At 46.5% G+C, this 26834-nt stretch overlaps 3 protein-coding genes across 3 annotated transcripts; all 3 read left to right on the top strand.

Annotated features, from left to right (window-relative positions):
- The first annotated feature begins 2187 nt into the window (after positions 1–2187).
- Positions 2188–2648, top strand: LOC111067309 (protein Diedel-like). The gene has a single exon (XM_022356367.2). It carries the CDS (start codon positions 2230–2232, stop codon positions 2569–2571), a length of 342 nt encoding a protein of 113 aa, XP_022212059.1. The 5' UTR covers positions 2188–2229; the 3' UTR covers positions 2572–2648.
- Positions 2649–12065: 9417 nt separating this feature from the next.
- LOC111067300 (E3 ubiquitin-protein ligase MARCHF5-like) lies at positions 12066–13004 on the top strand. The gene has a single exon (XM_022356358.2). It carries the CDS (start codon positions 12066–12068, stop codon positions 13002–13004), a length of 939 nt encoding a protein of 312 aa, XP_022212050.2.
- A 3392-nt stretch (positions 13005–16396) lies between these two features.
- Positions 16397–24899, top strand: LOC111068635 (homeobox protein slou). Its single transcript, XM_022358273.2, is given in 5 exon segments — positions 16397–18044; positions 18427–18603; positions 18605–18692; positions 23954–24240; positions 24327–24899. Coding segments are annotated over 5 exon segments (2172 nt in total). The 5' UTR covers positions 16397–16733; the 3' UTR covers positions 24636–24899.
- The last annotated feature ends 1935 nt before the right edge of the window (positions 24900–26834 follow it).

Raw genomic sequence — 26834 nt, 5'->3', positions numbered from 1 at the left:
ACACACACACACACACACACACATGCTCGCACGTGTGTGCGTACCGCACACGCACACTAATTCCATTAGCCCCGCACACACATGTGCGTGTCGGAAATTATGCTGGGAAGCGAACCCTCAGGAACACTGGCGTGCATTATGTTCGCCTGGTGCGAAATCTACCATGAAAGAATGTGTACGAGTATGTGACGGACAATACACGTGTCTTCGGCCTACACATGCAGCAGGGGATGCTTCAGTGTGCGATGCGATGCTGTGGCACGCATACGCACACAAGAACGAGACAAGACACGGCAGAGCGTAAGAGCGCTCCTGCATGCGACAGAGCAGAGTGAGTGGTGTGTGAGCTGTGAGCTGCGAGCTGCGAGCAGCGACCTTGAGGCCGAGTCGTCGCGCACACTTAATGAACCAACCCCTAATCAGAGGCAGAGACAGAGGGAGAAACCACCATCACCACCACCACATCGTCGGCAGCAGCAGCAGCAGCAGCAATGTAAAGACGTAGTAATGCGTCCTTGGTCGGGCTGTTCTGGGCGCCTGATAGACTAAGGTTGCTCCTAGTTACGACGTAAATGTTAACCGGTTTTGGGTGTGACAGCCGCACTGCTCTCGCCTGTTAGCGTTATGTAATGGCCTCGCCTCGCCTCGACGCAGGCCCAGCAACGTCAGTGGTAACGTCAAACCCGGCCCAGCTGGTGGGCGGGCAGCAGGCATATTCTGCCGTGCCATAGTACGGTTATACTCCGCCCCGTAGATCCGCCCTAGTTTGCGGAGCGGACCGCCTGCCGTCAGCGACATGCGCAGTGGGAGCGAATCTGGCAGGGTTTGCCAGCCGACAGTCCTGTTCGCCTGGTCATCCTTGGGCGTTACCTTAAGAAGGGTTAAAACCGCTGATGGACACGTGTCCGTATCTGTCTCTTTTAATGTGCTGCTGCTGTTGCTGCTGCAGCTGCAGAGGTTCTTGGCCGGGTTCTTGGCAAAAAACACAAAGAACCAGTCCGGGTACCGTTCGAAACAGTTTGGACCCACCCAGCGCCCTCACTCGCTAATTGAAACGCTCTGTATGACGCAGTGGTTTGGTGTGGCTGTGCCGCCCACCCACTTGGGCGTAGTCGATGGGCCACTCCGTCGAGTGCCTCGCCAATGGGATACCTCTCACTTTTCTAGTTGGTGATAATGGAAATATTTATGGATATGTAAGCCCCAGTTGATTTTTCTATCTGTTTAATTTCCAATATTCCAATGTACTCTGCCAGTGCTGGGTACCACCGCAGTTACGTCAATGGCACAGGACCCACCCCTAAAGCAAAGTGTGACAATGTCAAGCGAACACACCCCTCACACACACACACACACACACACCTCGCACACCAACACATGCAAATACTTTCGCTTTTTGGAGGTTTGCTTAGGAATGTGGCATGCCAGCGCTGTGTCGCTGTGCGCCTGGTGGAAAACTTAAACTGGAATTTCCTTTCGTTTGACTGTAAATTTCGTGGGCCCGCATTCATTTTAGTGCGGACAGTGCAATTCGAAGTAACTGTTCACACTCAGGTCTGAATGGAATCTCTAGTGGAGCTGGGTGGAATGCTGCTGACATGGCCAAGTGTCTGAAATGCTGCAGGAAAAGACAAATTCTCTCAGTAGAGAGTAGAATGGAGAGATAGAATTTAAATTTAAGCTGGCCTTCGAAGATATTCCCCATTTGATAACTTTAATTTAAGAATCATAAATTGAATGCAATTAAAAATATAATTGATTTAGGCAATTATTCTTCTGTTCTGAAATCAAAAATTAAAAATTAAAATCTGTCTCGATTAATGCATATGTATATGTACATATGTATGTACAGAGTACATACTTAACTTCATTACAGTTCGTTTCCTCTATCTCCACAACTGCAAAATAAATAGTATAAGACCACTTCGAGTATGTTTATATTGGGAAAATAAATAGTATAAGACCACTTCGAGTATGTTTATAATGGGAAATGACTCTTGATGCTGATTAAACTTAGTCATTCAAGTATTTTTCACAAGAAATATTGACATACTTGTCGGAGGTTTTTGTTACCGCAACAAGCAAATGTTGGCACATAACGATTTCGATAGATTCACAAAGACGCATTAATGCAGCTAGATAGGTATCATACCCGTTATCTTTGTTGATTCGGGTATAAATACCGGACACAGGTGGAGATCATACAACAATTGGAGTCTAGAGATAGCCATGAAACCATCAAGCGTATTCCTGCTAGCCATTGGATGCCTTCTGGCCCTGGCCAGCGAAGTGAGAGGCGAATGCTGCCGTGCCTCGCTGACCATCACCTACACAGTTGACGGCGGCCAGGACTGCGGGATCGCAGGAGGACATGGCAACAAGGATAGATGTACTATTACTGTCTGCGCCGATGGCCGGGCCCAGGTGGGCACCTATTGCGGCCGAAGCTCTTGCAACCTATTCGGCTGCGCTTGCAAGAAGGGCTGCCTGACTGGCGATTGGCTAAATAGTTTCATCAAGAACAACAACGGTCATGAAATCAAGGTTCTGGAACAGAAGTGGAATACATAATATAAGAGAGAATATGTCAATTTAATCCTTCAATATGCGCTATTATTTACTCTATAAATAAAATCAATAGCCCTGCAGATATGGCAGATTCATATATATTCCAAAGTTAAAACAAGCGCGCCGATAACATTTCATTTAAAATAGGAAAAAATGGCCACACTGTTGAGACAGACCAAGGGTCACACATCAGGTAGAAAACCCCACATTTATATGTGATTTTTACATAAGCATGCATCGCCCTCTGTTGGTAATTACATGAATCATACACCAAATATACGCCCAAAAGTGTGCTATGAAATTACACACGCGCATCTGAACTTGGTCGGTAGGTGGTGGCACAGGAAGACCAATGAAGGATAATAAAATCAATTTTTTTTTTTTACCAACGCTGGATGGCGGCACGAAAATTTCAAACCGAAAAGAGGAAGAAAAATGGCGGAGTGGGCGCCTCTAGCGGACTTGAATGTCACATAATAATTATAATTGTCGAAAAACTGCCATCAAATTCAAACAGTTGATTTTAATCATTTAAATTGTACTACTACGTTTGTGTTCAGTTTTGACATTGCATTCGGATAATTTAAATATTTATTTTTTACTCCTCTTGCAGCTATGAAAGCCATGGCAGTGCAGACCAAATCGTCGTGGCTCTCACGACATAGGAGTAGGCTCCACCGGTGTGGATATGATGATGAGAGCCAAGCTCAGAAGGAGAATGCGAAACTTAAATTTTCCGGAATGCTATTGCAACTGCACTTTTTTCTGCGCTCAGCGTTTTATAGCGTATTTATAGCAAACGGATGATTCTTGGGCCGCTAAGCGGAGTGGTACATTGATTGCCTGACTTTACCTTTTGCTAAAACTACCCAAAATGAAGGCCAATCCAAATGATTAAACATCTAATTAGCATTTCGCCTTCAACGCCTGCCTCCCCCTGTCAAGCCCCAATCGAAACTAATTCGAAAAATTTCAGAAGTGAACGAGTAGAAAAAGATATATATATATGTATACTTTGTGTGTGTACAAGTCCCAGAAGTAACGCCATTCAACAGGGGAACTGACAAATAATCTAATTAGTCGCCAGTGCGATGAGTTTCCACTGTCAAAAGATGAATTCGAGTAATTTCAGCGCCCCCAAGGAAACTACTCGAAACGCGAGCAGGAAAGATAGAGATGGGTGTGGTGGGATATGGGGGAGCGAGTGAGATGGCCACATTGTGTCAAGATGTCAAAGGGAAAGGTAATAAATTGCTGCCACCACCAGCCAGCCCCAAGTCGGCAGCTGGCTGTGCAGGGGCTACATCTAAAACGATACTTGTGGTCCAAAGATGCTGGAGGCCTATGTAGGTATGTGAGGGCAGCGCGTGCATTTTCAATTTCCGCAGGCGGCATTTTTCAATACGAACACGAATATTCCTTGGAGAGTGTGCTCTCGGGCTCATCTTGAGATGTAATTAGCTGGATACTTCATTAACCACAGTCGACAATCAACAAATGAGTAATTAACTTGCGCCTGAGACTCGGGGTCGGACTGGGACTGGGTTCCTCGTGTGCCGTTAATATTTCATAATTGAGCAATTTATTTTCGCCTCTTTGACAGGATCAAAGACGGCACCGACCCCAAAGCGCCGCCGCACGCAAATTTTATGCTCGGTTAAGGAACGCAGGGATAGTTCCGTTCCGTTAATGGTGGGTAGGCTTTGTGGGCGGGCCACGATAGTATGTAGGAACTACACAACCTTGGGGAATGGAATGGTTATGATCTGTTCTTTTTTTTGAGGAAATCCCAGTATTTTTAATATTACTACTTAGTACTTTTGGCACCTAAATATATTTTATATTTAAGTTAAATATTTTCAAATTTAGATTAAATATTTTTTGAAATCATAAGCAGCCTCTTTAGCAGTATAGTCTTCTGATTAATGTTATTTTATTATTATTTTCTTATCTATATTCTATATTTTCTTTTCATCATTATATTTTCTTACTTGAAAGATCGATAAAAGCGCTGTCGAATGACAATTTCCGGTGGTACCTGCTGTGAAATGTTAATGATCCAATCAAATGTTCATTGGAGTATCTGTTTGCTCATGTTCTGCCGTTGTTTCTGTATCTGTTTGACAACGTCAAAACACCAGACGCGACAAGAACTTGTCATAAATTTGGTTTGATTGTCTCGGGCAATGCCAAGAATCTGGAGTGGAAATTTATGCCTAGACAATTCTTTGGGGAGGGACTGGTGCTGGTGGCCTGGCATCTCTACTCCGGTTTGGGGCATTCAACGAGGCGTGTGAGTGATTTGTGGGGTTGGGGGGGGGAATGTCAGAAGTTGCGCCATTTTATGTATGTGATAAATTAATTAAAATTAGACAATAACTACAACGGGAAGCCGACTAATGAGCTGGAGACGATCGACAAGGGCAACAGTGTGGCAGAGTCATGAGACAGCCTACCCAGCTTCGGGTCTCTCTCTCTCTCTCACGCGGTTGCAAGCAGAGATCTTGTAGAACATGTCAGCGCAACAAATTTCAATTAGTTCACGCTTCACTTATTCGACGGCAGCAGAGCACTCATAAAAAGAAAGTGCCGCCCCTGAAGGAGTCGACGGAATGAAAATGGAAATGGGACTGGTACTGGGAGTCGAATTGGAGCTGCAGCACATGGCGGCCACGCAACATAATTAATTCGAACAACTAAATTTATTGTAAAACGTTGATTGTGGCCTTAATTGGGCGTGGGGTCGCCACCCAAAGGCCCTTTAGTGCCTCCCGTCACTTTCCTCTGGGAATATTGCAATGTAAAGAGCTGCAAAGAGGTCTCCGAAATCAAATGTTGGGTTATTTTCGGTTGCCCGCACTCCGGTTACATGTTTTCTGTCATAGATTAGCCGCGGCCCTGCCTCCTTGCTGCCGAGCACATAATTTCACACTCCCCCATTCCGCATCCACCATCCTCTGCCTGACTGGCTGACTGGCTGCTGGCATGAGCATCTGTTGAATGCAGATACTTATGGGAGTATCTCCCCATCGCCCTCCTCAAGTGTGACAAATGTGTGCGGAGGAGTTCAGTGGCGGAGGGTTTGACTGCGCGTGTTCGTATTTTGTATGTCTGTTGTCTGTTGTCCCTTGGATAAACTGCATATTACTTATGCAGGATGATTTACTGGGACGCGTGACAGATTTACAAGTTGCATTTACTGCATTAATTTATCATAAATATTGTTTTGGGGGCAGCATAAGCCTTGGAGAGCTTGGATTCAGAATATATGGGAGATGGCAGATTGGTGATGGCTGATGGCTGATGGGAGGAGATCTGCCAAGTTCAATAAGAGGATCTTCACACCTTGGACGGGCTGTCACATCGGAGGAAACAATTACCGAATGGCACATGCTGGCATTTCCTGCCTCGGCCAGCCTCTAATTGCACTTGATGTGTATTTATAAAAACTTTATTCATTTGGCGACACATTTTCGCCGTTTTCTCTGGCCATAATTATTATGAGGCGTTGACACAAATATCGCATGCAGGCGACTCGTGTGCAGACCCGTGGGGCAACATGAATTTGCCATTTAATTAAGATACGATGAGATACTGTTGCACATAATGCTTTTATGACTCTTTAATGCATTCTCTAAATATTACATGGATTTCAATTTAAATAATTTGCCTCTACCGCAAAATTAGTCGGCCGAAACGAGCCCCGAAATTTCTATATTTATGTATCGAAAGTGCAATTGCCTGGCGGCAGCCGCCAGCTGAGCACACTCAAAAAACAATAAAAAAGGAAAGAGTGAGAAACGTATTTCGAATCTATTGTGTTATAAAACAAAGTATCATTTGGGAAAATCAGCGAGAAGCAACGACAACAAGGCAAGGAAAGGCAAAGAAGGCAAATACAAATCCCACACGACCGACCGACCGACCCGAAAAGACATTGTCTCTGCGGTTCTGTTTTCTGTTTTCGGTTTCGGCATGTTGCATTTTTATGTGCCATGAAATTAATTTACGATTACGACAATTTAAATTTTTAAAATCACACTAAAAATATGTTAACAACCCGACCGACCCACCATCTCCGCTGTCGCATTGTCGTCCCAAGCGAAAGTGTTAAAAAGGCCCGCGGAGGAGGCCCCAACTGTGGCCGGGGGATTTATGGTTGGCTGTGGGTTTTGGGGGGTGAACGGAACGACGTTCCGTTCCGTTGTTGTTCAATATCAGAAGTGTTGACTTGAGTTTATGTTTCATATTTTTTGTCTGAAGTCATTTAATTTCTATAAACAGACAAGACAGGGCAAGTCAATGGTTCCAGGGGTGGCTCTGGGTCGCATCTGAGGACAGCGCTGATGATGATGTGGCACTGACGTTTATGTGGCACTGACATCGGAGCCAAAAGGCGGAACTCGTTCACGGCTTATTTGGCAGCTCCTTCTGGCTGCTGTGAACAACATGTTTTAAGTGCCTGTTACTTTATGAGCTTATTAAAAAGGAAGTTCTCTGTTGTTCTCGTGTTTATTAGACCAAAAAACTGTTGGCCATAAATTGTCACTTCAATGGCCAACGGAGGAAGCTCAGGTGTGCGATGCGACAAGAAAGTGCACTTAACCACAAGCTAAAAGCCAAAAAGAATAGTAATAAATTGTACCCTTAATTTTGATTTGAAATTCCTTTTCTTTTATTATTAGATATCAAAACTATCCACACAATTGGATGCGTAATCTGGCATGCAGCCCAGCCCTGGCTCTTCCCACGTAATTCCACTCGAGGGCCTGTCATTACCTCCTGAAACAGGGATTTGGCCAGTGTCTGATTTGAAAATTATTTATTCATGGCAATCAGAGCAGCAGCAGCAGCAGCAGCAGCAGAGCAAAGGCAATTGTGTTTCATTTCTCTTAATATTGCTCTCGTCAAATAAACAAATCAAATCATGGTGTTAAGGCAAATGATGGATTGACATCAGCCAGCCACACAAACACACACAGAGATTGTTCTAGTGTAAAGAAATACACTGAGGAAAAAAGTGTTTTAAAATTAGGCAACATCAAGAAAAGGGGAAAGGAGACATAAAAGATATAGCGCTGCCGTATATGCCATGATCTGATCTCATGATCTTATCCTTTAAGTCCCCTGGCTGTTGCTAGCAATTCATACTTTGATATTCTATACAGAGTCTGGAATCCACTGACTATCTGCCTCAGCTCGGCAGATTCATACCCAACTTGTACACTTAGTTCAAATGCCTGTCTTGCCTTTGGTTGGCTGTTTTTCGCACTGTGTAGCTGCACTGGTGAACTCAGTTAGTCAGCCAGAAAGCCAAACACTGGGAATGCTGCAAATCCAAAAAATCGTGTCCTGGTGGCAACAATGCCAGCAAAACGCGACTCGCTCTGGAGTAGCAAAAGCAACCGAGGAACAATTTTTGCAGCATGTCCTGGATGTTTGTCCTTGGTGGAGGGGCTGCCAGGCACTGCCTTTGTTGCCGCAGTGCCTTTAAAATGGGTTCGGTTGGTTCCCTTCTTGCTCTGCTTGGCCTTTTTTTCGCAGCGCACTTTATTTTGTATTTTCCACACTTTTTGTGCGACCCGACCTGACTTGGCACAGAAAGAACAAAGCGAAAACATACTCGTTCGGCTGGGTAAAGGGGGGAAGAAAGCTCGAAAACATTCATAAAATATGCATTATGCAATCTAAGCTCGTGTGAGCGTTGCTAAATATTTCATGCACGTGTATTGTACTGCACAGACTCACACACACACACACACACTCACACACCGAGGATGATGGTACATATTGTGTGGTTTATGATTTTGTTTTGCCGCTGAATATATTTATAATCATTAATATCACAAAACACAAAGCCAAATATCGAAATTAACAAATTTCTTTATGCCAGAAATGTTCCACGCTCCACCGAAGACAAATGGCCGGAGCCGCACAACAAACACGGAATGTGCTAAAATAAAGCTGGCAAAATTCCGAAATAATAAAAACATTAAATACAGTTTTAAATAACATGTGCCGTTTAACACATTGAGCTGCGGATTTTTGTTCATTTTTAATGCCCTTTCTGTCGGACTCTGCGCATAAATTTCATCTTAAATTGCGCGCGCAGACCAACAGAAAACAGAACAGCCAAGAGGCAAAGGAAAACCATTCGATTCCCCTTTGGGTTGGTTGGGGAAAAGCCAACGCCGCCCACTTAGCGCCGCCGCCGACTTGGGTGGCTCCCTCTCTCTCACTCACTGTGACTGTCTCCGTCTCTGTCTCTGTCAGGTTCTGATTTTAATAAGACTGCCAATTAGCATTTGTGTGTGTGTGGTGCCCCCCACTCGGTGTTCCGCTTAGTTTAATTTGATTTGCCTAAGCAGTCAGCTTCGGATCTTAATTTCTGTATTTCGAAACTATTAAATTATGGGCAAAACGATGTTGTGCTCTTTGATCTGTATGCCAAGAGTCAACGGAAAATAATGTCTTTATATAAACAGACTGGTGGTGGGGTATAGTAGGTACATATACTTTTATTACTGGCCGGACCATACGACTTTTCTTTGTTCTGTTCTGTTCTGGTCTGGCTCCCTGTTTTCTCTCTGCCTGTGCGCCTCGTTTACGGCCTTTTAATGAGAATTATGTGACTTTAATTTATGTCTCAATTTTGCGCATATTAAAATCTTTATTTTGTGATTCAACTTCTACGATTTGGCAATGTGGTCCGCATGCTGTAGGGGAAATGTTAAATATATAATACATATTTTTTATAAATTAATTCTATGACTTACCTATTTGGACTAATAAACTTTATAGTTGTTGTGCTGGTGCTGCTGTCATCAAAAAAACTGTTTTACAACCCTAAGTTTTCTTTACAATAGACATAATGATTTCTGGCCTTTCAACCCTTCTTGATTTGTGGGCACGTTGCTACCCTCTGGCGTAATTCCTCGAATTTTATGACTACTCACAGATAAAGTTAATTTGTGATAGAAAGAAAACTAAAAATTGTTTTTATTCGTATCCAAAAAATATCTGATATGATATCTATCATTATTCCAAAAATTAACCTTAAAATCAACTAAAATGTTACTTCCTATCCCCAACTAGCTTATGCACATATTATATGTGCAAATATAGCACTCCAAAACTCACCAAAACACACAAACCTTTAATTTCTGTTATGTTTGCATATCGGATGCACACTTTTAATTGTTTAATCAAAAGACAAAAGTCGGTGGCTGGCAAAAGGCAATTGTTACGGCTAATGACTGCAGCTTTCAAAGTGTATAATTTAATCGCTGCTGCACATAGTGTCATGCGGGCATATCGTCCTGTGCTGGCCAAAGCATGTCCTGCTGGACAACAAGGCAGCACTGGCACTCCACTACAAATGCAGTCCACCCCCAACACCACCCCCCCACTCGGCTCGTTCACCCTCACCCACACCCAGGCATACGGCAATCCACACTCAGAGCCCTGTGCACAGCAGACTTAATATCTAAAGCAATTCACAGTTATGAAAATAAGAGACATATCCGCAAAACGACAAGCACAGTAGCACGACACTGGCACCGCCACCGCAACGACAGTAGAAGCAGTGGAGTGGGGCGGGATCAGGGACAAGGACTATAGCAGCAGGAGCAGCAGCAGCAACAAAGAAGAGGAGAGGACGAGCCGAGAGAAACTTCTGCTAACGAAGTAAGTACCCTAGAGGACACTTAAGCGTGCGACCCAGCCCAACTTGTGACGGGCGTCATAATGTCGCCAACATTTTTCGAAATTACACACAAATGACAAAATAAAAGGTGCAAAAAGTCTGCAAAGGGACCAAAAAGCAAAAAGCTGCAGGGGAAATCCCAATTCCACATATATATATGTATGTATATATGTGTATGGTTTATACCACTCTTTCCCTTACTCTTATGTTGAGTGAAAGAATCCATCTCTCTCGTTCTCGCTCGCTCTCTCTGTTGAGTGATTTCTCTCTGGCGGCCATGTTGAAAACGTCAAAGAGCAATTTCCTGAGCATTGAGTGAGTTTCTTCTGCTGCCACCCTCTCATTGGCTGTGCAGAAAGAGGGCGTGTTCAGAGAGACGAGACGAGACGTTCGTTGCGCAGTGAGTGAGAAGAGAGTGAGCGTGGGTGGGGGGCTGGGAAAGGGGATGTGTAGCTACGCGTTAAGTTGCGGCTGCCGAAATGAGGGTTAAATCGCGTGCATAATTTAGCAGTTCATTTCATTCATTTGAGTGCAAGTACTCCGTGCTCAGTGCTCTGAGATGTGTCGCCGCTGCCTAAACGCTCTTTCTGTCTCTCCGAGTGAGAGTGCGAGTGTGGGGGGTGTGGGTGTTCGGGCGCTGGCGCAGTGGCGACAGCGACGCTGCAAATATCTACTGCCGTTTACCGCTACAATGACAAGCATTTATGGCAATTAACACTTTAGCTGTTTATACGCTGATGCTGCTGCTCTGCTGCTGCTGCTGGTGCTGGTGCCGGAGCACTGACAGCGGAAAAGCTGCTTCAGCCATTGGCCTGGCCCATTGCTGCCGATTCCTCTCTTGTTGTTGTTGTTGTTGTTGCTTTTGCTGCTGTTGCTGTTTCCGTTGTGCACGCTTAATCGTGTCGTCCATTAGAGGCAGACCCAGACCAAGGTCCACTTCATTTGCCTAAAATCTAATTGCATTTTCCATGCAAATCACGTTCACTAGTTCGCGAGTTCTTTTCGCTCCCTCTCGCTCTCCCTCTCTCTCTTACTCTATCTCCCTCTAGCTTGTTCGTTGTCTTATTCTTGCTGGCATTTCCGTTTCCGCTTTTGCGTTTAGTGCAAATCCAATATCGTGCATAATTAATTTGCAATTAGCACGTTTCTGTTTTTGTTTTCATTTCACCAGCAACGCGCTGCCATCCAGCTATCCAGCCACCCAGTTCTCCCCTGGCTGAACTGCTGGTCGCCTGGTTGGCCCATAGGCGGTACATATAGCCATTGAAATTTTCTAATTACGTGCACAAGCTGAATGCAAACTAGTTTCAGCCACGCTCCTGGCCCCTCTGGACACTTGGCTGGCTGGCTGGTTGGCTGGCTGGCTGGCCGTCGGCATTTCGGCCAGACCACGTGCGTCCATGTCGATGTCGATGATGGCCTGCGAAATGGGCTGGCATATGAAATGAGCTGCAAATTGATGGAGGAATTAGCGCAGCATATTTAATTTGTGGCAACAACAACACGGCCTCGCTCGAATGGCTGTTTGCACGCCCGTGCACACCGTGTGGGCTGCTGAAAGATGGGCTACTAATGGGCTTTTAGTTGCACATTTTTAATGCAGATTTAACTACGGATTCGATGGGGAGATACCAAAAGATTATGGCATTGACAGGAGTCGATATAAATGTCATATTTATATGTAAATTAATATTTAAATACGTATACAACCAGACCAAAGTCACATTTTATTTTCTACATCGTAAAATAACAACTTTAAACTAAATTTACTAACTAAAAAGTAACAAATAAAATGCGTAGAGCTCCGCGAGTGCCTCTCTGCGAACTTCCCCGACTTCCCCGTCTTCATGGGGGCCTCGACGAGGAGCGAATGTGCTGGATTTGCCTGGACGGCGAAGAGGGGCCGTCGCAGCGTACGGATTGGCTCCATCCGTGCCGCTGCCGCGGCAGCAACAAGTGGGTGCACCACAACTGCCTAAAACGCTGGATCGACGAGTGGCAGCTGCGACATCCGAACAAGCCGATCGCGTGCCCCCAGTGCCGCACAGAGTACATCATTGTGACGACGCCGCTGTGCCGATTCGATGCGCTGCTATCCGGGATCGACGACTTCTACGGTACAGTGTGTTCCAGCGTGGCGATGGGCACAGTTTCGGCCGCTCTCTACTTCTCGGCGATGACCTTCGGGGCCCTGACGCTCATCCAGATTATCGGCTACCGCAAGAGCCTGGCGCTACTGAACGAGAAGTCGACGCTACTGATAATCGTCCTGCCGACGATTCCTGTGGGGCTTCTGCTGCTTCGCAGAATAAGATTGGATGACTACATGCTGCGTTTCCTACGCATCTTCCGTAGCCGGCGCAACGGCGTGCAGCCAGAGGATCTGGATGAGGCGGGCGAGAGACTGCCGGGGGCCCCGCTCGACGCCAACTACTTCGATGATCTGCCCCAAGATGATACGGCTGCGGACACAGACCTACAGGACTCCGAAATACTAGGCAGCGAGACAATGCGCAGAGCCTCGACCAGCTTCGTGGTGGCCCTCAGTCTGCCCAGCTTTGCCGTGCTGCTGGGACGCAGCTTGTACGCGAAGATGGAAAACAGGTTCCTGGGCATCCTCCTGGGCGGTATGACGTTCCTGGGCATCAAGGGACTGGCCAGCGCCTATGTGCGCCATTCTCACGTGAAACGTCTGCGCGGTCGCTCCGTGCTGGATCATGTGAAGCGCTGATCGAAGTCAAGCAGGACACAAAGACAGGCCCTTATTCCAGTTTAATATAAATAAATTTTGATGGCACCCAACCCCACACTTTCCAGCATGCAGGAATTTTAAATTTTGTAAAAATCTAGAAATAATATTAAAAAAGGAAATAATAAAAATTCTTAGTCATGATACGTCACATTATCAGAACTCATATTTCGTAGTACTGGTATGCTGAAGCGAGTCCAAGAACGAGTGAAACCCAATCAATGAATTATGCAAAATTAAGCTCGGCGAAAAAGCGATTTGCCAGCAAAATTGGATAATGAGTTTAGGCAATCCAGCAGCTGTCTGCGCTCCCACACAGTCGCAGCTTTACCCAGCTGGCTGACTAATTTATGTATTAACTTTGAACGCTCATTAGTTTAATTAGTCAAACAAATTAACGTGCGGGGCTTACGGCAAGTGGAGTGCAAACAACAAAATGGCCGAATAAACAGAGCGAGGAGCGTGGAGCGGCGAGCCGAGAGAGGCGTTGCTCTGGGTGAGGCTGGAGTGTGTCGAGGCCTCCACTCGCACTTCATTAAATATACAAATACAACGGACAGTGGCCCCATAGGCTTAGGGCGGCAGAAATTGACAGGGCAGAAATAAATGTTACACATAAATAAATTGAGAATAATTCAATTAACGCATAATTATGCAGATGGCCGCGCCCTTGTAGTTCTTTTAATTGCATTTGTCGCGAGGTCAGTGGATTTTCGATCTGCCCATCGATTGGCTTGGCTCTCTCCCTTTCTTAAAGGTACTCAATTTGGCTTTTAATTAGTTGTAAATCTTGCGCAGCCTGTTGAAAGCCAAAGGACGGGTGGGGGTGGGGGTGGGGGGTGTGGGTGGGCGCAACTGCCGCCATTGCATGCACTATTTATTTTAACAAGAGCTGCTCATTTAATACTTATTTTCACTAATTAAATGGAAGAGTAAGTACATCACAGCACAAGCGAGAAAGAGAGGGGGAGAGCAAACCAGAGAGAGAGAGAGGCGAGAGAGCACTATACATGCGACAGCCAGAGCAATTTTCCGCTTTTCCGCAGCGTAAAAAGTTTGATGTCTATGTAAACAGCGGCTTTTGTGTGTGGGTGGTGGGGGGACGCTGCAACATACATGCATATATATGTGTGTTTGTGTGTCTGGCGAGCTGCCAATTTTCCTGCCCCACTCACACATACAGCAGCCATGTATTGGTTCACATATATGTATGTACATGTGTATATGTATGTGTCTGCGTCTGTGTGCACATGCTAACGTATTCCGTATAGTACGTTGGGGCTGTTTGAGCGCACTTAAATAATGAATAATGACGAGACAAGCAATTAAAATAATTTGCGGTTTTACCGTGCGTATGCGCATCATTTAATTTTGCATGTAAAAGAGTTAAGCACTTACCCACACTGAGAGAAATCTACAAGTGGAAGCGGGTATAATACACCCCGACATTTATCTCTTCATACAGATGATGATGCTAAGATGAGATTATTCTCGCAGTGATCCAAATGCATGCTATACATACTCCTATATATATATACATACATTTACTCATACGTCATACGTATACGTATATATGTAAGTCCTCCCATCAATGGGGGGGGCCAATTAAAATGAGTGGCTGGCGCATTGGATTGGTGTTGGTGGCGGTCGGTCGGTCGGGCGGGCATCTTAAAACTAATTAAAACGAAAAACGGCATAACAAGCTGCTCATTAAGTATCGCGTTCCCGTTCTGCCACTCGTTTTGCGGTTAATTATAGAAGAGCGGGGCCGAGCAGTGCTAACGAGTGACGAGGCGAACAATAAAACGAACAGAAACAGCTAAAAGAAGAAGCAGCAGAAGTAGTTGCGGATGATGATGGAGGGAGAGGGAAGAGGGAAGTGTATCTAGCTGGACCCCACATTGACTTCCACTTGCCCACCCATCCAAATCTGAATCTCCGCTCTGCTGCCGTTGGAGTTCATTAAGCAGCATCCTCGGCCCGGGTCCGTCCTGCGTCCACTTAACGATGTCACTTATACGCCCCATTGTGCGCTCAAACCCAGCCTCCGTCCTCGGTCCAGCCAGGCAGAGCGGATAGGAGCAGAGCAAAAGAGCCTATCCATCCCCCCGTTCGGACAACCAACCATCCACCCATACAACACCAACCCCAACCCCCACTGAAGGCCACTGCTGCGATGCGTATAAACCGCAAATTGGATGCGATATTAAATCGCCTGTGCCAAAGCGCATATAAATTTTTGTTCAATTTAAAAGAATCTTTTGGTGAGAGCGAGCAAGCGCAGAGAGAGAGAGAGAGAAGAGTGAGAGAGAGACCCAAGTAGAGTGCAGAAATAGTCCGTCTACCGTCTCACTCAAGCACTTGCGAGTTTTACATAGAAAAAAGTGTCGTCAAGTCAAGTGGATAGCTGATAGTGAGGAGTGGACAGGTGGGGGGAGAAACGTAGCCAACAATGGCCAGTCCTGGAGCAGCCTTTAAGCTGATTTTCCACCAGAAAAAAGAAAGTAGTAAAACAGCAAATAAATAAACCATCTAATTAGCAACATAATTAGGGGAGCAAGCGAATTTAAAAATTCAATTAAGCTGAAGAAAATCTGGCAGAGCAGTGTGGAGCAGCTCTCTCTTGTTTGCCGCCCTCTGCCAACCTCTGCCACCGTACTCCGTCAATCCTATGCCATAAAGGCACAAAGCATTCATGCATATATGACTAGGAACCACCCAGGCATACGCGACCGAGGAAGCAAAAGGAGAGGAAAACCACTCGCAACATACAGAAAGCAAATAAAATATATAAAAAAAGAAAACGTTGGGGATCCATTTCGGAAGCAGCCGAGCGCATAAACAAACAAATTTTGCGCTAAATAATTTGACAATTACTCACATCCGCACATCCGGGACGGGAGGGAGGGATCCCAGCTAGACCAGCCTTTGTTTTCCTCGTGTTTACAGCTATTACAGTTGAGTGGAGAACTATGTAAAACAGAGAGGAGAGCCGAAAGAGCACCTCTGCCACTTGCCTTCCCTCTCCACCCATACGATACTCTCTACGGCTCTCTCTCTCTCTCTCTCTTCGGCTGGCTGGCTGTGGCTTAGACTCGGAACAGACCATTACATTTGCTAACGAGTGCAAGGCAAATTAAATCATTAGATGCTAGTAGAGATTAGAGCTGCTAGCCCGCACGGCAAAGGAGGAGTCAATCCCACTCACAAAATGTACCAGGAACCACTCAACTCACCCAAATGGGGGCGTGTAGTGCTGCCCGAGAGAGAGAGAGAGAGCGAAAGAGAGCGACACCACTCGAAATAGCCCACCACCAACCGAAAACAGATTTGTGTGTGCTTCCCCATTTAGCAGTTGACTTGCCACAGGGACACTCAACGGCAGCAGGGCCGCCGCCACGCATCTGCTGGATTATCAACCCGACACCCGAGCAACCCTCATTACGGTCCAGGCTCTCGCTCTGTGCAGTGTGAGTCGCTCGCTCCCCGGATTACGCTCAGGATAAGCGGATAGGATAGGATAGCATCGCCAGATATTGGGAGATACGCGCCGGCCTCAGTGGACAGTCGATTGGCTGCCATCAAGCGGACAAGACACACAGCGCGCAACACAGTGAACCGTGCAACCCCGCAACCCCGTGAACCGTGCAGTTATTTTGAGCAGTGTATTGAACGCAAAGTGTATTGAGAAGCGAAAGAACTTGCATCAACATGGTCATGTTGCAGTCGCCGGCGCAAAAGGCCAGCAGCGACAATCAGCCAACGGCCGTCGGTGGCCTGATGAGTCCCAACTCCAATCCGGACTCGCCCAAGTCGAATACTTCGCCGGAGCTGGGCAATGTGGAGGCAGGTGCAGCAGCAGGCGGAATGGCCACTTCTACGCCCCCAAAGATACCCAAGTTCATCATCAGCGCGGGCAGCGGACAGCAGCAGGCGGCGGCCAAGCAGCAGGAGCAGGAGCTGCGCTACTCCCTCGAGCGGCTCAAGCAAATGAGCAGCGAGTCCGGCAGCCTGATCAGCCGCCTCAGTCCCACGCAGGAGGTGTGCCCCTCAGACAAGGAAAAACCCAACCACAACAACAATAACAACAACAACAGCAGCCTGACAAACCACAACAACAACAACAATAACAACATCAATGGCAATGCATCGCGTCGATCGCAGTCCCCGCCAGCATCAGGAGCAGCAGCCAACGTTGTGATCAACAACTTCTCCTCGCCCGCCCAGCAGCGAAAGCTCTTGGAGCTGAGTGCCGTGCGCCAGTTGGCGCGGCCCGAGCCACTGCAGCATCCACACGCGGCGCTGCTGCAGCAGCATCCGCATCTGCTGCAGAATCCACAGTTCCTGGCCGCTGCTGCGGCCCAGCAGCACATGCACCACCACCATAATCACCACCATCACCAGCAGCAGCCTCATCCGCACTCGCATCCGCATCCACATGCACATCCTGCAGCTGGAGTGTTCCATCTGAGGGCTCCCAGTGCCACTAGCAGCACCACTGGGCCGCCCTCGCCCGCCACATCGCCACTGTCGCCGCCCACATCTCCAGCCACACATTCCGAGCAGGCGACGAGCTCCCCCCACGCAGCACCAGCAGCCAATCCTCCCGCACATTCCATCCAGCCACAGCCACAGCAGCAGCAGCCACAACCAGCACAGATCCTGCTAAGCAGCGGTCCGCATCCGGTGAGTCCCTTGTCCGCCAGCGACATTGATTTGGAGCGCATTAAGCTGGTGGCTGCGGTGGCCGCCCGCTCCAACCAGGCTCCAGCTGCGAGCACATCCGCGGCAGCCGCCTCCGCCTCCAGCTCCACTTCGAACTCCGTCTCGCCGGCTGGCCGAGACCTGAGTGACTACGGCTTCCGAATACAGTTGGGTGGACTGGCAGCAGCGGCGGCAGCTGCGGCGGCCACCTCACGCCAAATAGCGGCCGCTAATTATGCGCGCAGCGACACCAGCGAGGAGCTCAATGTGGACGGCAACGACGAGGACAGCAACGATGGATCCCACAGCACGCCGTCGGTAAGTGTTCAGGGAAAAACAAACAGACCGACCTGAATTACGATTTCAGTTATACTTTTCTTATAAGCAGAAAATATGCCATTGGCATAGCAAAAAGAAACATATTAAATATTCGGCTCTTGGAATTAAATATAATTCACTTTAATTTAAATCTAAGTGTAACCATTAACCATTAGTGTTTTTTTTTTGATGTGTTTACATTTTTTCCGAATTTATTATTTTTATTATTATTTTTTTCTCGAATTTATTATTTTCATTATTATTTTTTTTATTAAGAAATTACTTTTGGAAAATTATAAAACCGATATAGAGTTGTGAAGTGGAACAATTACAATTTTCCAGTGCCTAATTTAACTTGATATTCGTCATATATTTTGTACAGGTCTGCCCAGTTGATCTGACACGTTCAGTGTCCACAAATGCCACGCCAAATGCCAACTCTGCTTCGACCAGTGCCTCCAGTGATCGTGAGGCGGCCACCAAGCGCCTGGCGTTCTCCGTGGAGAACATACTGGATCCCAACAAGTTTACTGGCAACAAAATGCCCGCCTCCGGGCCATCCCTTTGGACATCCAAGGCAGTGGAGCTACGATCGCGATGAGGAGATGCACGAGCGCTTAGACGATGATCAGAGCGAGGATATGTCTGGTGAGTGTTTCCCGCTCTTATAAGTCATATTCAAGGAGAGAGGCTGGGACTTCTCACACTCGATAAATAGCAAATCACTGTGGGCACTAAGTAATCGTTTACAGATTTCGATAGAAATCACTTGAAATTCAGGGCACATCAGCAGCAAACACGATCCCTCGAGTGTCTCTGGGAATACATATGCACAGACATATATATGTATGTATATGTGCCATAAAGAGAAGCGTAGCACAGACAGACACAGACAAAAAAAAAAAAACGAGAGACGCAAACCACCTGCAAACAGTTGGGTTTTGCTCTTCCATTGAAAAAGTGCTTTCTGCCTCTCGATGGGGGTGTAGCCACCCCATGTGGGTGGTGGCATGTTGTATTTATACTGCTGCTTGTATCGTTTTTAGGTATGTTTTGATTTTGAATTTGCTTTTGCCTGCGCCCCACTCCCACTCCCACACACACCTCTACCATCGGGCGCCACCATTTTGAAGCATTGGAGATTTTTCTCTTGCCAGTCACGTATCATGTGGCGCTGCCTGCGCTCTGTGGGGGATGTGGAAAGCATTTATATTTTTCGTATATTCAATGGCAAACAAATGCGCAAATACCAGAGTAACCCGCATGCAAGCAACACACAAAAAAACAACAGCAGGAGCTGCACACGAACTTGTTTAGACCAGAAAGGATATGCACTCATATCCAGTAAGGATTTTCAATAGAATTGCTTTTAATTGATTGATTGATGTTTTAATTGGGGAAAAGCCATTGCTTTTGGGGAAAAGTTACATTTTCTTTTTTTCCTCTACCTCCCACCCCCATCTCTCACTCTGTCTCTCCCACTCCTCCAATGTTTATCTTGCTGCGGATCAGGTTCCGGTTTTCCCAATGGTTTTTTTTTCCGGCTGCTGTTTTTCTTTCGGTTGCTGGCTAAAAATTTTTGCTGAAAATTAATTGATTTTCATGCTCGGCTTGCTGCAAAGAAATTGCTCAAATAAAAATTTGCAAATTTGATTGAAGTTGTTGTGAGGCGGTGCGGGGTGGGGCGGGCGCTAAGCTTTTGCCAAAGCGCCAAAAACGGGGAAAAAGAAAAATCTCTGCGGATGGTTGGGTTGTGGATGGAGCTTAAGCTCAAGTTTTGAAATTGACGGAGCGGTTTGTTTGGATCTGATTATGAAATGGGGCTCCGAATCGTTGACTTAATTGGTAATGGCTTGTGGTTATGGCAAGTCCATTGCAGAAAATAATTGAATTCTGCGGAAACTTAAGCGAAAAAGTGGTCGTTGATCGACATGTTTGAGCTGCTCGTTTAACCCATTCCCTGTGATCTCCTTTGAGGCTCGCTCTGGCTGTTTGCCTTTGGCCAACATGGCAAGCGAATGGTTAATATATGTATGTATGTGGGCATATACGTAGTCTGCCAATTAATTCACTCACTTCAAAGTGCCATTCACACACCAGCACACCAGCACTCACTCCCACTCACACTCATTTGATGGGGCCCTTCGTTAAGCGCTTATGTACGAAATTATAGCACACAGAAAATGGCGCACAGGCAGCACCAGAACCAGCGCAGTACCAGCACCAGCACCAACCTCATTATCAACGACACATTATCGGCCATTGCTGGCTGTCCTGCTGTCCGTTGTCGGCTTTTCTGTTTGTGCATTTGTGTTTGTGTTAATAAAACACAATTAACTTCATCAATGGTGGGCCCTCCGAGGGCTCCGCTCCGAACATAACTGCTAATAAAAGCGGCTGAATGGCCCCAGCCAGGAAGTGGAGGCTGCTCTGCTCGTAGGCAAACATACGAATGGCGGAAAATGGACAGGCAGACAGACAGTCAGGCAGACATTGGAAAGGCAGAGCAGGGGAGACTTTGCACGATAATGATGTTGGAAATAATTATGTTGCCGCCATGGTTGTTGCTGGCAGTTTATTGCCTGCCTGGCACAAGTTTACAATCCAACCCCCAGGACCGGGCTTTGCAAGCTATCTGTGTGTCTGTGTCTGTGTTTTGTCTGTGTCTGCACATCACGCATACGCACTGTTTGCGGGCTTGTATTCAACGACTGTTGGTTGGTTGGCGTTGGTGTTGGTGTTGCTGTAGTCATTAATTAGCAAGGTACTTAATTACCGCACATTCATTAGGCGCTTCAATGGCGCTGCTGTCGCCCAGCCCCATGCTTGGCCCTGATTTGATGGGCTATTCGGAGGAGGTGCTAATGCGACTCTGCCTCTCTCGCTTTTGGCTTCGGATTAGCGTAATTATGCGGCCTTTTGTCATTGCGACTAATTAGATTTTATGGCACATTCTACTCACCCTTCCCCTCCCTCACTCAGTCTCCCTCTCGCTTAGCAAATGCAGCAGCCGCAGCCGCAGCCGCATCAGAACTGGTTAATAATTCATAAATATTACGCATACAAGCAGCGGGCAGCAGCGCAATTCTCCAAGGCGCCATTCATTTCGGTTTAGGCGGAGCAGCAGCGGTGGCAGGCCGAGCAATTTGCATTTCATTTAAATTGCAAAACAAAAGTGAAGCATAAAACTAACACAAACACACCAACTAGGCAATAACTGGGAGAGCAACAAAAATAACACGACTCCCGTGTAGATACAGATCCCCCCCACCACCCCCCATACATACTCGCACGAGTGTGTGTTGCCTGCATAATCCAGATAGTACAGAGCAGAGCAGAGCAGCGTCGGAAATGCGCCCCAAAAGTCATATGAAAAAACATGCGATAACTAAGTAAGTTGCTGAAGGGGGGGAAAATCCGTGAGGGGCGGGAAAAACTGAAACTGGTTCTGTGCCAACATTTAAATGTGGGCGGGCATGGCCCGGAACGGCTGATGGAGCAACCAACCCCCACACACACACACACACACACAAAAATGTAAAATGGCTGCGAGAAACTTTTATTCTTTTTGCAGCACTCCATTTGCCAAGCGCTCTCACTCTCTCTCTCTCTTGCTCACTCTCTTGTGTTTGGAGCACTCTTGCATATGTATTAGTGTTCGCACTCAGGGGAACACTCTCTCTCTGTCTCTCGCTCTGTATGCGTGTGTCTGTCGAAGTAAGGAAGGAAGGAAGGAAGGTTGGTTCATTTTAAGCGACAATTTTGAGAGCATGGTGGGGGGGCTTGGTTGGAGCTCGACTCGCTTTTACGAGTATTTTCCGTCCATCAGCAACTCATTTATTATTTTATGAAAATGGCAAAATGAGACGACAAATGCTCCCAGGGGTCGCATTGGCCAGACGGGATGCGATTACAATGATTGCCACTGCCACAAAGAACTTTCAAATTTATAAGCCATTTTGGCTGGTGGTGGCGGGTAAATTATGCGCCAGTTTGTGGTAATTAACACTCGGATTTCATAATTAAGTTTAAATTGTATGCCTGTAATGGCATCTCTCCATCCCTCCATCCCTCCATCCCGCCACTCACCATTCCTCCCTGTGTCTGCTCAAAATTGCTCCATCGAGCATTCCATCTGGGCATATGAGCCTTTGTCTCTCTCTCCCCCTTTCTCTTCTCCCTTTCTGCTCCACCATATCATCAAAATTGCTTATGAAGTGCTTCTGGCCGTAATTATAATTAACTGCAGTCATTTTGGAAATGGCAGATAAGCAGAGCAGAGAGCAGAGAGCGCAGAGGCCTCACGATTGTGCCATATAATGATGATCAGCCCTTTATGAGGGTCATCGACTAAACGACGGCTCATGACTCCATCACTCGAAGGCAATGCCTCGTGTTTGTTGTTGTGGAAACTTTGAATTATTCTTAGTCAAAGTTGAGAGTCGACTCTCAATTACATGCCCCCACACACACACACACACACACACACAAACACACAAACATACTCGTACTCGTACTCGCACACTCCACATGCCACTACCAGATTCTGGCTTACTTGCCGTAAATATGCATAATCCTTTCAGTATAATTAAACGTGGCTCACAGTCAGCTGTAAATATTGAACTTTTGCCTGTCTGGCCAAATGGCTCCCTGCCAGACATATTACGCATTCGCCATGTTGCAGCGTTCAGTTGAATGGCCATCGTAATTAGGCGCACTCTCACTCTCCTCTCCCCTCTCCCCTCTCTCTCGATCTGTCTCCCCTGCCCCACTCTCCGCTTGCGGTTGCAACGCTTATTAACCAGCTGTGGCCAGGACCAGGATGTAGCTCCCCCTTCGAATTTTACGCGTCTGTTTGCCAGCGCATTAAGCCTCCGACTGCCGGCCAGCCAGTCGGTCGGTCGGCTGGCTCCCCTTTCGTTCTGTGTGTTTTTGATGCTGGTAATTCAATTGACTCAAACCAATTGTGGTCAGGGCCAGTCGTCGACTCACTTTCGGTTAGGTATTGATGAGGCTGCCGGACGATGGGCAGTCGGCGGATGCCGGGCATCTAATGTGCCATTAATGCATATCAAAGTGGCTGCAAACACTCCACAGCCCATTACCAGCGATAATGGGGGCCCCGGTCCCTCCCTGCCTGTCTGTCTGTCTGTCTTTCGCTGGCCGCTGCAAAATTCGTTAAATATTAAATGAAGCGTTCACGTAAATTTTCGGTTTAATTGGCGCACACTGTCTGTGGGGCTGTGGTGCGCTTTTAGGCGCATCGCCATCTGCATCTGCTCCCCCTGCCACACTGCCTAATTTCATGCAAACATGGCCAATCATGTTGGCCAATTACCAGGGCAGGGCCATGTATTTTCCATGCAGACGAAAAGCATCTTTGACGGAGGGTTGACACTTTTCTCGACCCTTTTTGTCGCCTGACTTGCTCAAGGGGGTTGCCGTTAGAGTTGCCCCAATCGCTTTTATTCCCGCAGCTAAAATTTGTTAACAAGCAAAGTTTTAATGGCCTTAAGCATGATCCGGTGTTGCGTTGGGTTGGGTTGGGTTTTGGTTTCTTAAAGTTGCATATTCTGCCGTAAGAGATATACGCGATGCGGCAAGTGCCAGTTGGTCAGTGTGGGCGCTTCCTTAATTGAATTTTGATTGCCGAATCGATTGCAATCAACTTTAATCCAATGCCAATCTTCCGCCTGGTCCATCAGCCACTCACATGTGCGCCGAAAAATTCCAATTAATCGAACAATGATGCGGTGGTGGATGCGAGGTGATTGATTTCATTTCCGTTTGCCAATCGTGGACACTGGCCCTTGATGGATGGCCCGCCCCAGCACGGGCAGGCCTGTTGACTTATGCAAAAATTATCATCCACTCATTCTCTCGCTCTCTTTTTGCTCTCTGTGTTGCAGCTCAGGATCTTAATGACATGGATCAGGATGATATGTGCGATGATGGGAGCGACATTGATGATCCCAGCAGCGAGACAGACTCAAAGAAGGGCGGCAGCCGCAACGGCGATGGCAAGTCCGGGGGCGGTGGTGGCGGTGGCAGTGGCGGCTCCAAGCCACGACGAGCACGCACCGCCTTCACCTATGAGCAGCTCGTGTCGCTGGAGAACAAATTCAAGACCACACGCTACTTGAGCGTCTGCGAGCGGCTGAATCTGGCACTCAGCTTGAGCTTGACTGAGACACAGGTGAGAATTCGCTCCGTTCCCAGCAAGAAATTTATGCAGATCCACATATAAATAAATATATTTTTTTCTTGAAATTTTCTTCGCAGGTGAAAATCTGGTTCCAGAATCGCCGCACCAAGTGGAAGAAACAGAATCCGGGCATGGATGTGAACAGTCCGACTATACCGCCACCAGCGGGCGGCGCCTATGGACCCGGTGCCTATGCCAGCAGTCTGCTCTATCCGCACGCCGTGCCATATCCGCCCTACGGTCCCTACTTCCACCCTCTGGGCGCCCACCATCTGAGCCATTCGCACTCATAAAATTGTAAGATGCAACAGCGATTGTTGCAACTGTTCGAAAAGCGAGGGAAGCCGCCCGAGGGAGCCAGGACCCCCAGTGGGGGCAACCGATAAACTGTAAATGTCGAACTGCTTTAAGTGTGTGTGTTTAGTATCTCTACGAGTAGCCTCCCTTAGTTTGTGTGTTATTTCATTTCAATTAAGTTGTGGCTGTACATAGTTCGTGTAAAAAAAATATACCCACTTATACATACGAGTATGATAGCGCTTAGTGAACCTCGAATGCCATATCTAGAATTAAATTAAAACTATAACATAACTTGTAGCGTTTAAGTGGCAAGCAAAATCAAAAAAGAGCAAACCAAAAACTGCATAAATGTCAAGTGAGAAATAAACATTTTAAAAATAACCAATGCGTATCCTTAAATCAGATTGCCGAACATGCGAATTGGATGCATGAGGGTGCGAGGGAAAAACAATTTATCGCAGCGCTGCACACAAAGACACAGACAGATACAGAGGACAGCGGACAGGAGTCCGTGTGGCGGCAGAGGCGTGTGAAATGACAGGACAACAATGCTAAGTCAAGTGTAAAATTTTAAATTTGCTTCTCATTTGCCATGAGCGGCTCAAGCACTCACACGCACTCCGAGCACTCACCCCCCAAACACTCACTCACTCACTCACTCGCAGAGCGAACGCCCGGCTGGCTATTCAATTATGTGGCAAACGAATGCGAATACGAAATTTCTTAATCCGATTTGTGTGATACAATGCCGAGCCCCGGACGGCCAGATCTTTTGCTGGGGAACCGGGCGGACGAGAGGTTGTCAAAACAGTGACAAGCAAATGAATAAATTCACGGGCGCACACCTCCCATTGATATTATAATCGCCAGCAGCGGAACAGGACCGCAATTGCCTCCTGTCCAGGTCTGAGCCAAGTTGCGTATAATTGAAACAGAAATCCATGCATGGCCGATGCCAGGCTCAATGCGGATTGACTGCGACTGCGACTGCCGCTGACAGCGACAGCAACAGCGGTGCACAAAGAGTGAGAACAGCCAACGGATCCCCCCGGAAAATCCCCTCATATCTATTACCATAGACAAAGACACTCAGTCTCTCGTGCATTTGAGTCTGAAAAAATTGCACAAGCAAAATCATTTTCACCTTTCATCCGTGGACTTCTTTTTGGTGCTTTCACGCTGAATTTCTTTTGGGCTGCCGCTGCATTTGCTCGCTAAATAAATTATTAAAAATTTTGCTTTTACATTTGTTTGAAGCTTTTGCTTAAGTACTTTGCAATTAGTGGCACAAATCCTATTTGCCACCCACACACAGACACACATGCACACGAGTACATACATACATGCATATGTATATGCAAGCTCTCGCGTGTGTGTATCTGTGAATAAGTTGGTGTGCGTTAATTTCTGTAAATGTAAGTCGCTAAATTATTCAGCTGCAGACATGAGAGACATGTGAGCAAATGCTGCTGCTGCTGCTGCTGCTGCACGCCATTCAAACAGCACGGCGGCGAGCAGGAGAGTGGCACGGCACGGTGGGTTCAAAGTGGGAGCTGCTTGTTTAATTTGCATAAAATTAAATGCTAATTTTAGTTGCACACACATTTCGGCCCCCTGAAGGGACAGGTGAGTGTGAATAGGCATTATCTTGAGCATTGCAGCATCTCAATGAAATCGCAAAATATTGTTTGGATATACCAAAAGGTATAAGCTTAATAATAAGCTTAAATTATCTAGCTCCTAATTCCCATAAATTCTCTCTGGTATACATTTTAAAAACGAAGTTTATGCAGGTATTTTTCCTTTGGGTTTTGACTGATTTTCATTGATTTTGCTTGCGTATATTTCATATATATAATATATAATATAATAATAATAATATATAATATTAAATATATATAATATAATATTATATATATAATATAATATATATATTTAATTATTGTATCCCTAAGCATTTGTAAATAAAAACCCAAATTCTAGTAAGTCTATGGTGAACTCATATAACACGACTCTTGTCTGATTATTCACGGCTAAGTTATTTCGATCGATAGAGACTACTTTGTCCTTCGTTTGGGGCCTTTCAGCGGCATTTTCTCAGACATTTTCCCATAGAGTCTTTAGTCACACTTTCACACATGTGTCTGTTTGTGGTTTGATCCGCTTCTCCGGCTACTCCAGTTCAGACTCCAGGTGGCAGTTCCAGTGAGTCACTTCATCCGGACAGCAGCCATCTACATACATATGAACAATGTTGGGTGTAATCTACACCCGAATCCCATGGC

The sequence above is a fragment of the Drosophila obscura genome, unplaced genomic scaffold, assembly GCF_018151105.1.
Source record: "Drosophila obscura isolate BZ-5 IFL unplaced genomic scaffold, ASM1815110v1 contig_150, whole genome shotgun sequence".
Taxonomy (NCBI): Eukaryota; Metazoa; Arthropoda; class Insecta; order Diptera; family Drosophilidae; genus Drosophila; species Drosophila obscura.
Note: the sequence above shows the minus strand (reverse complement) of the source record. Positions and strands in the feature narration are given on the sequence as shown.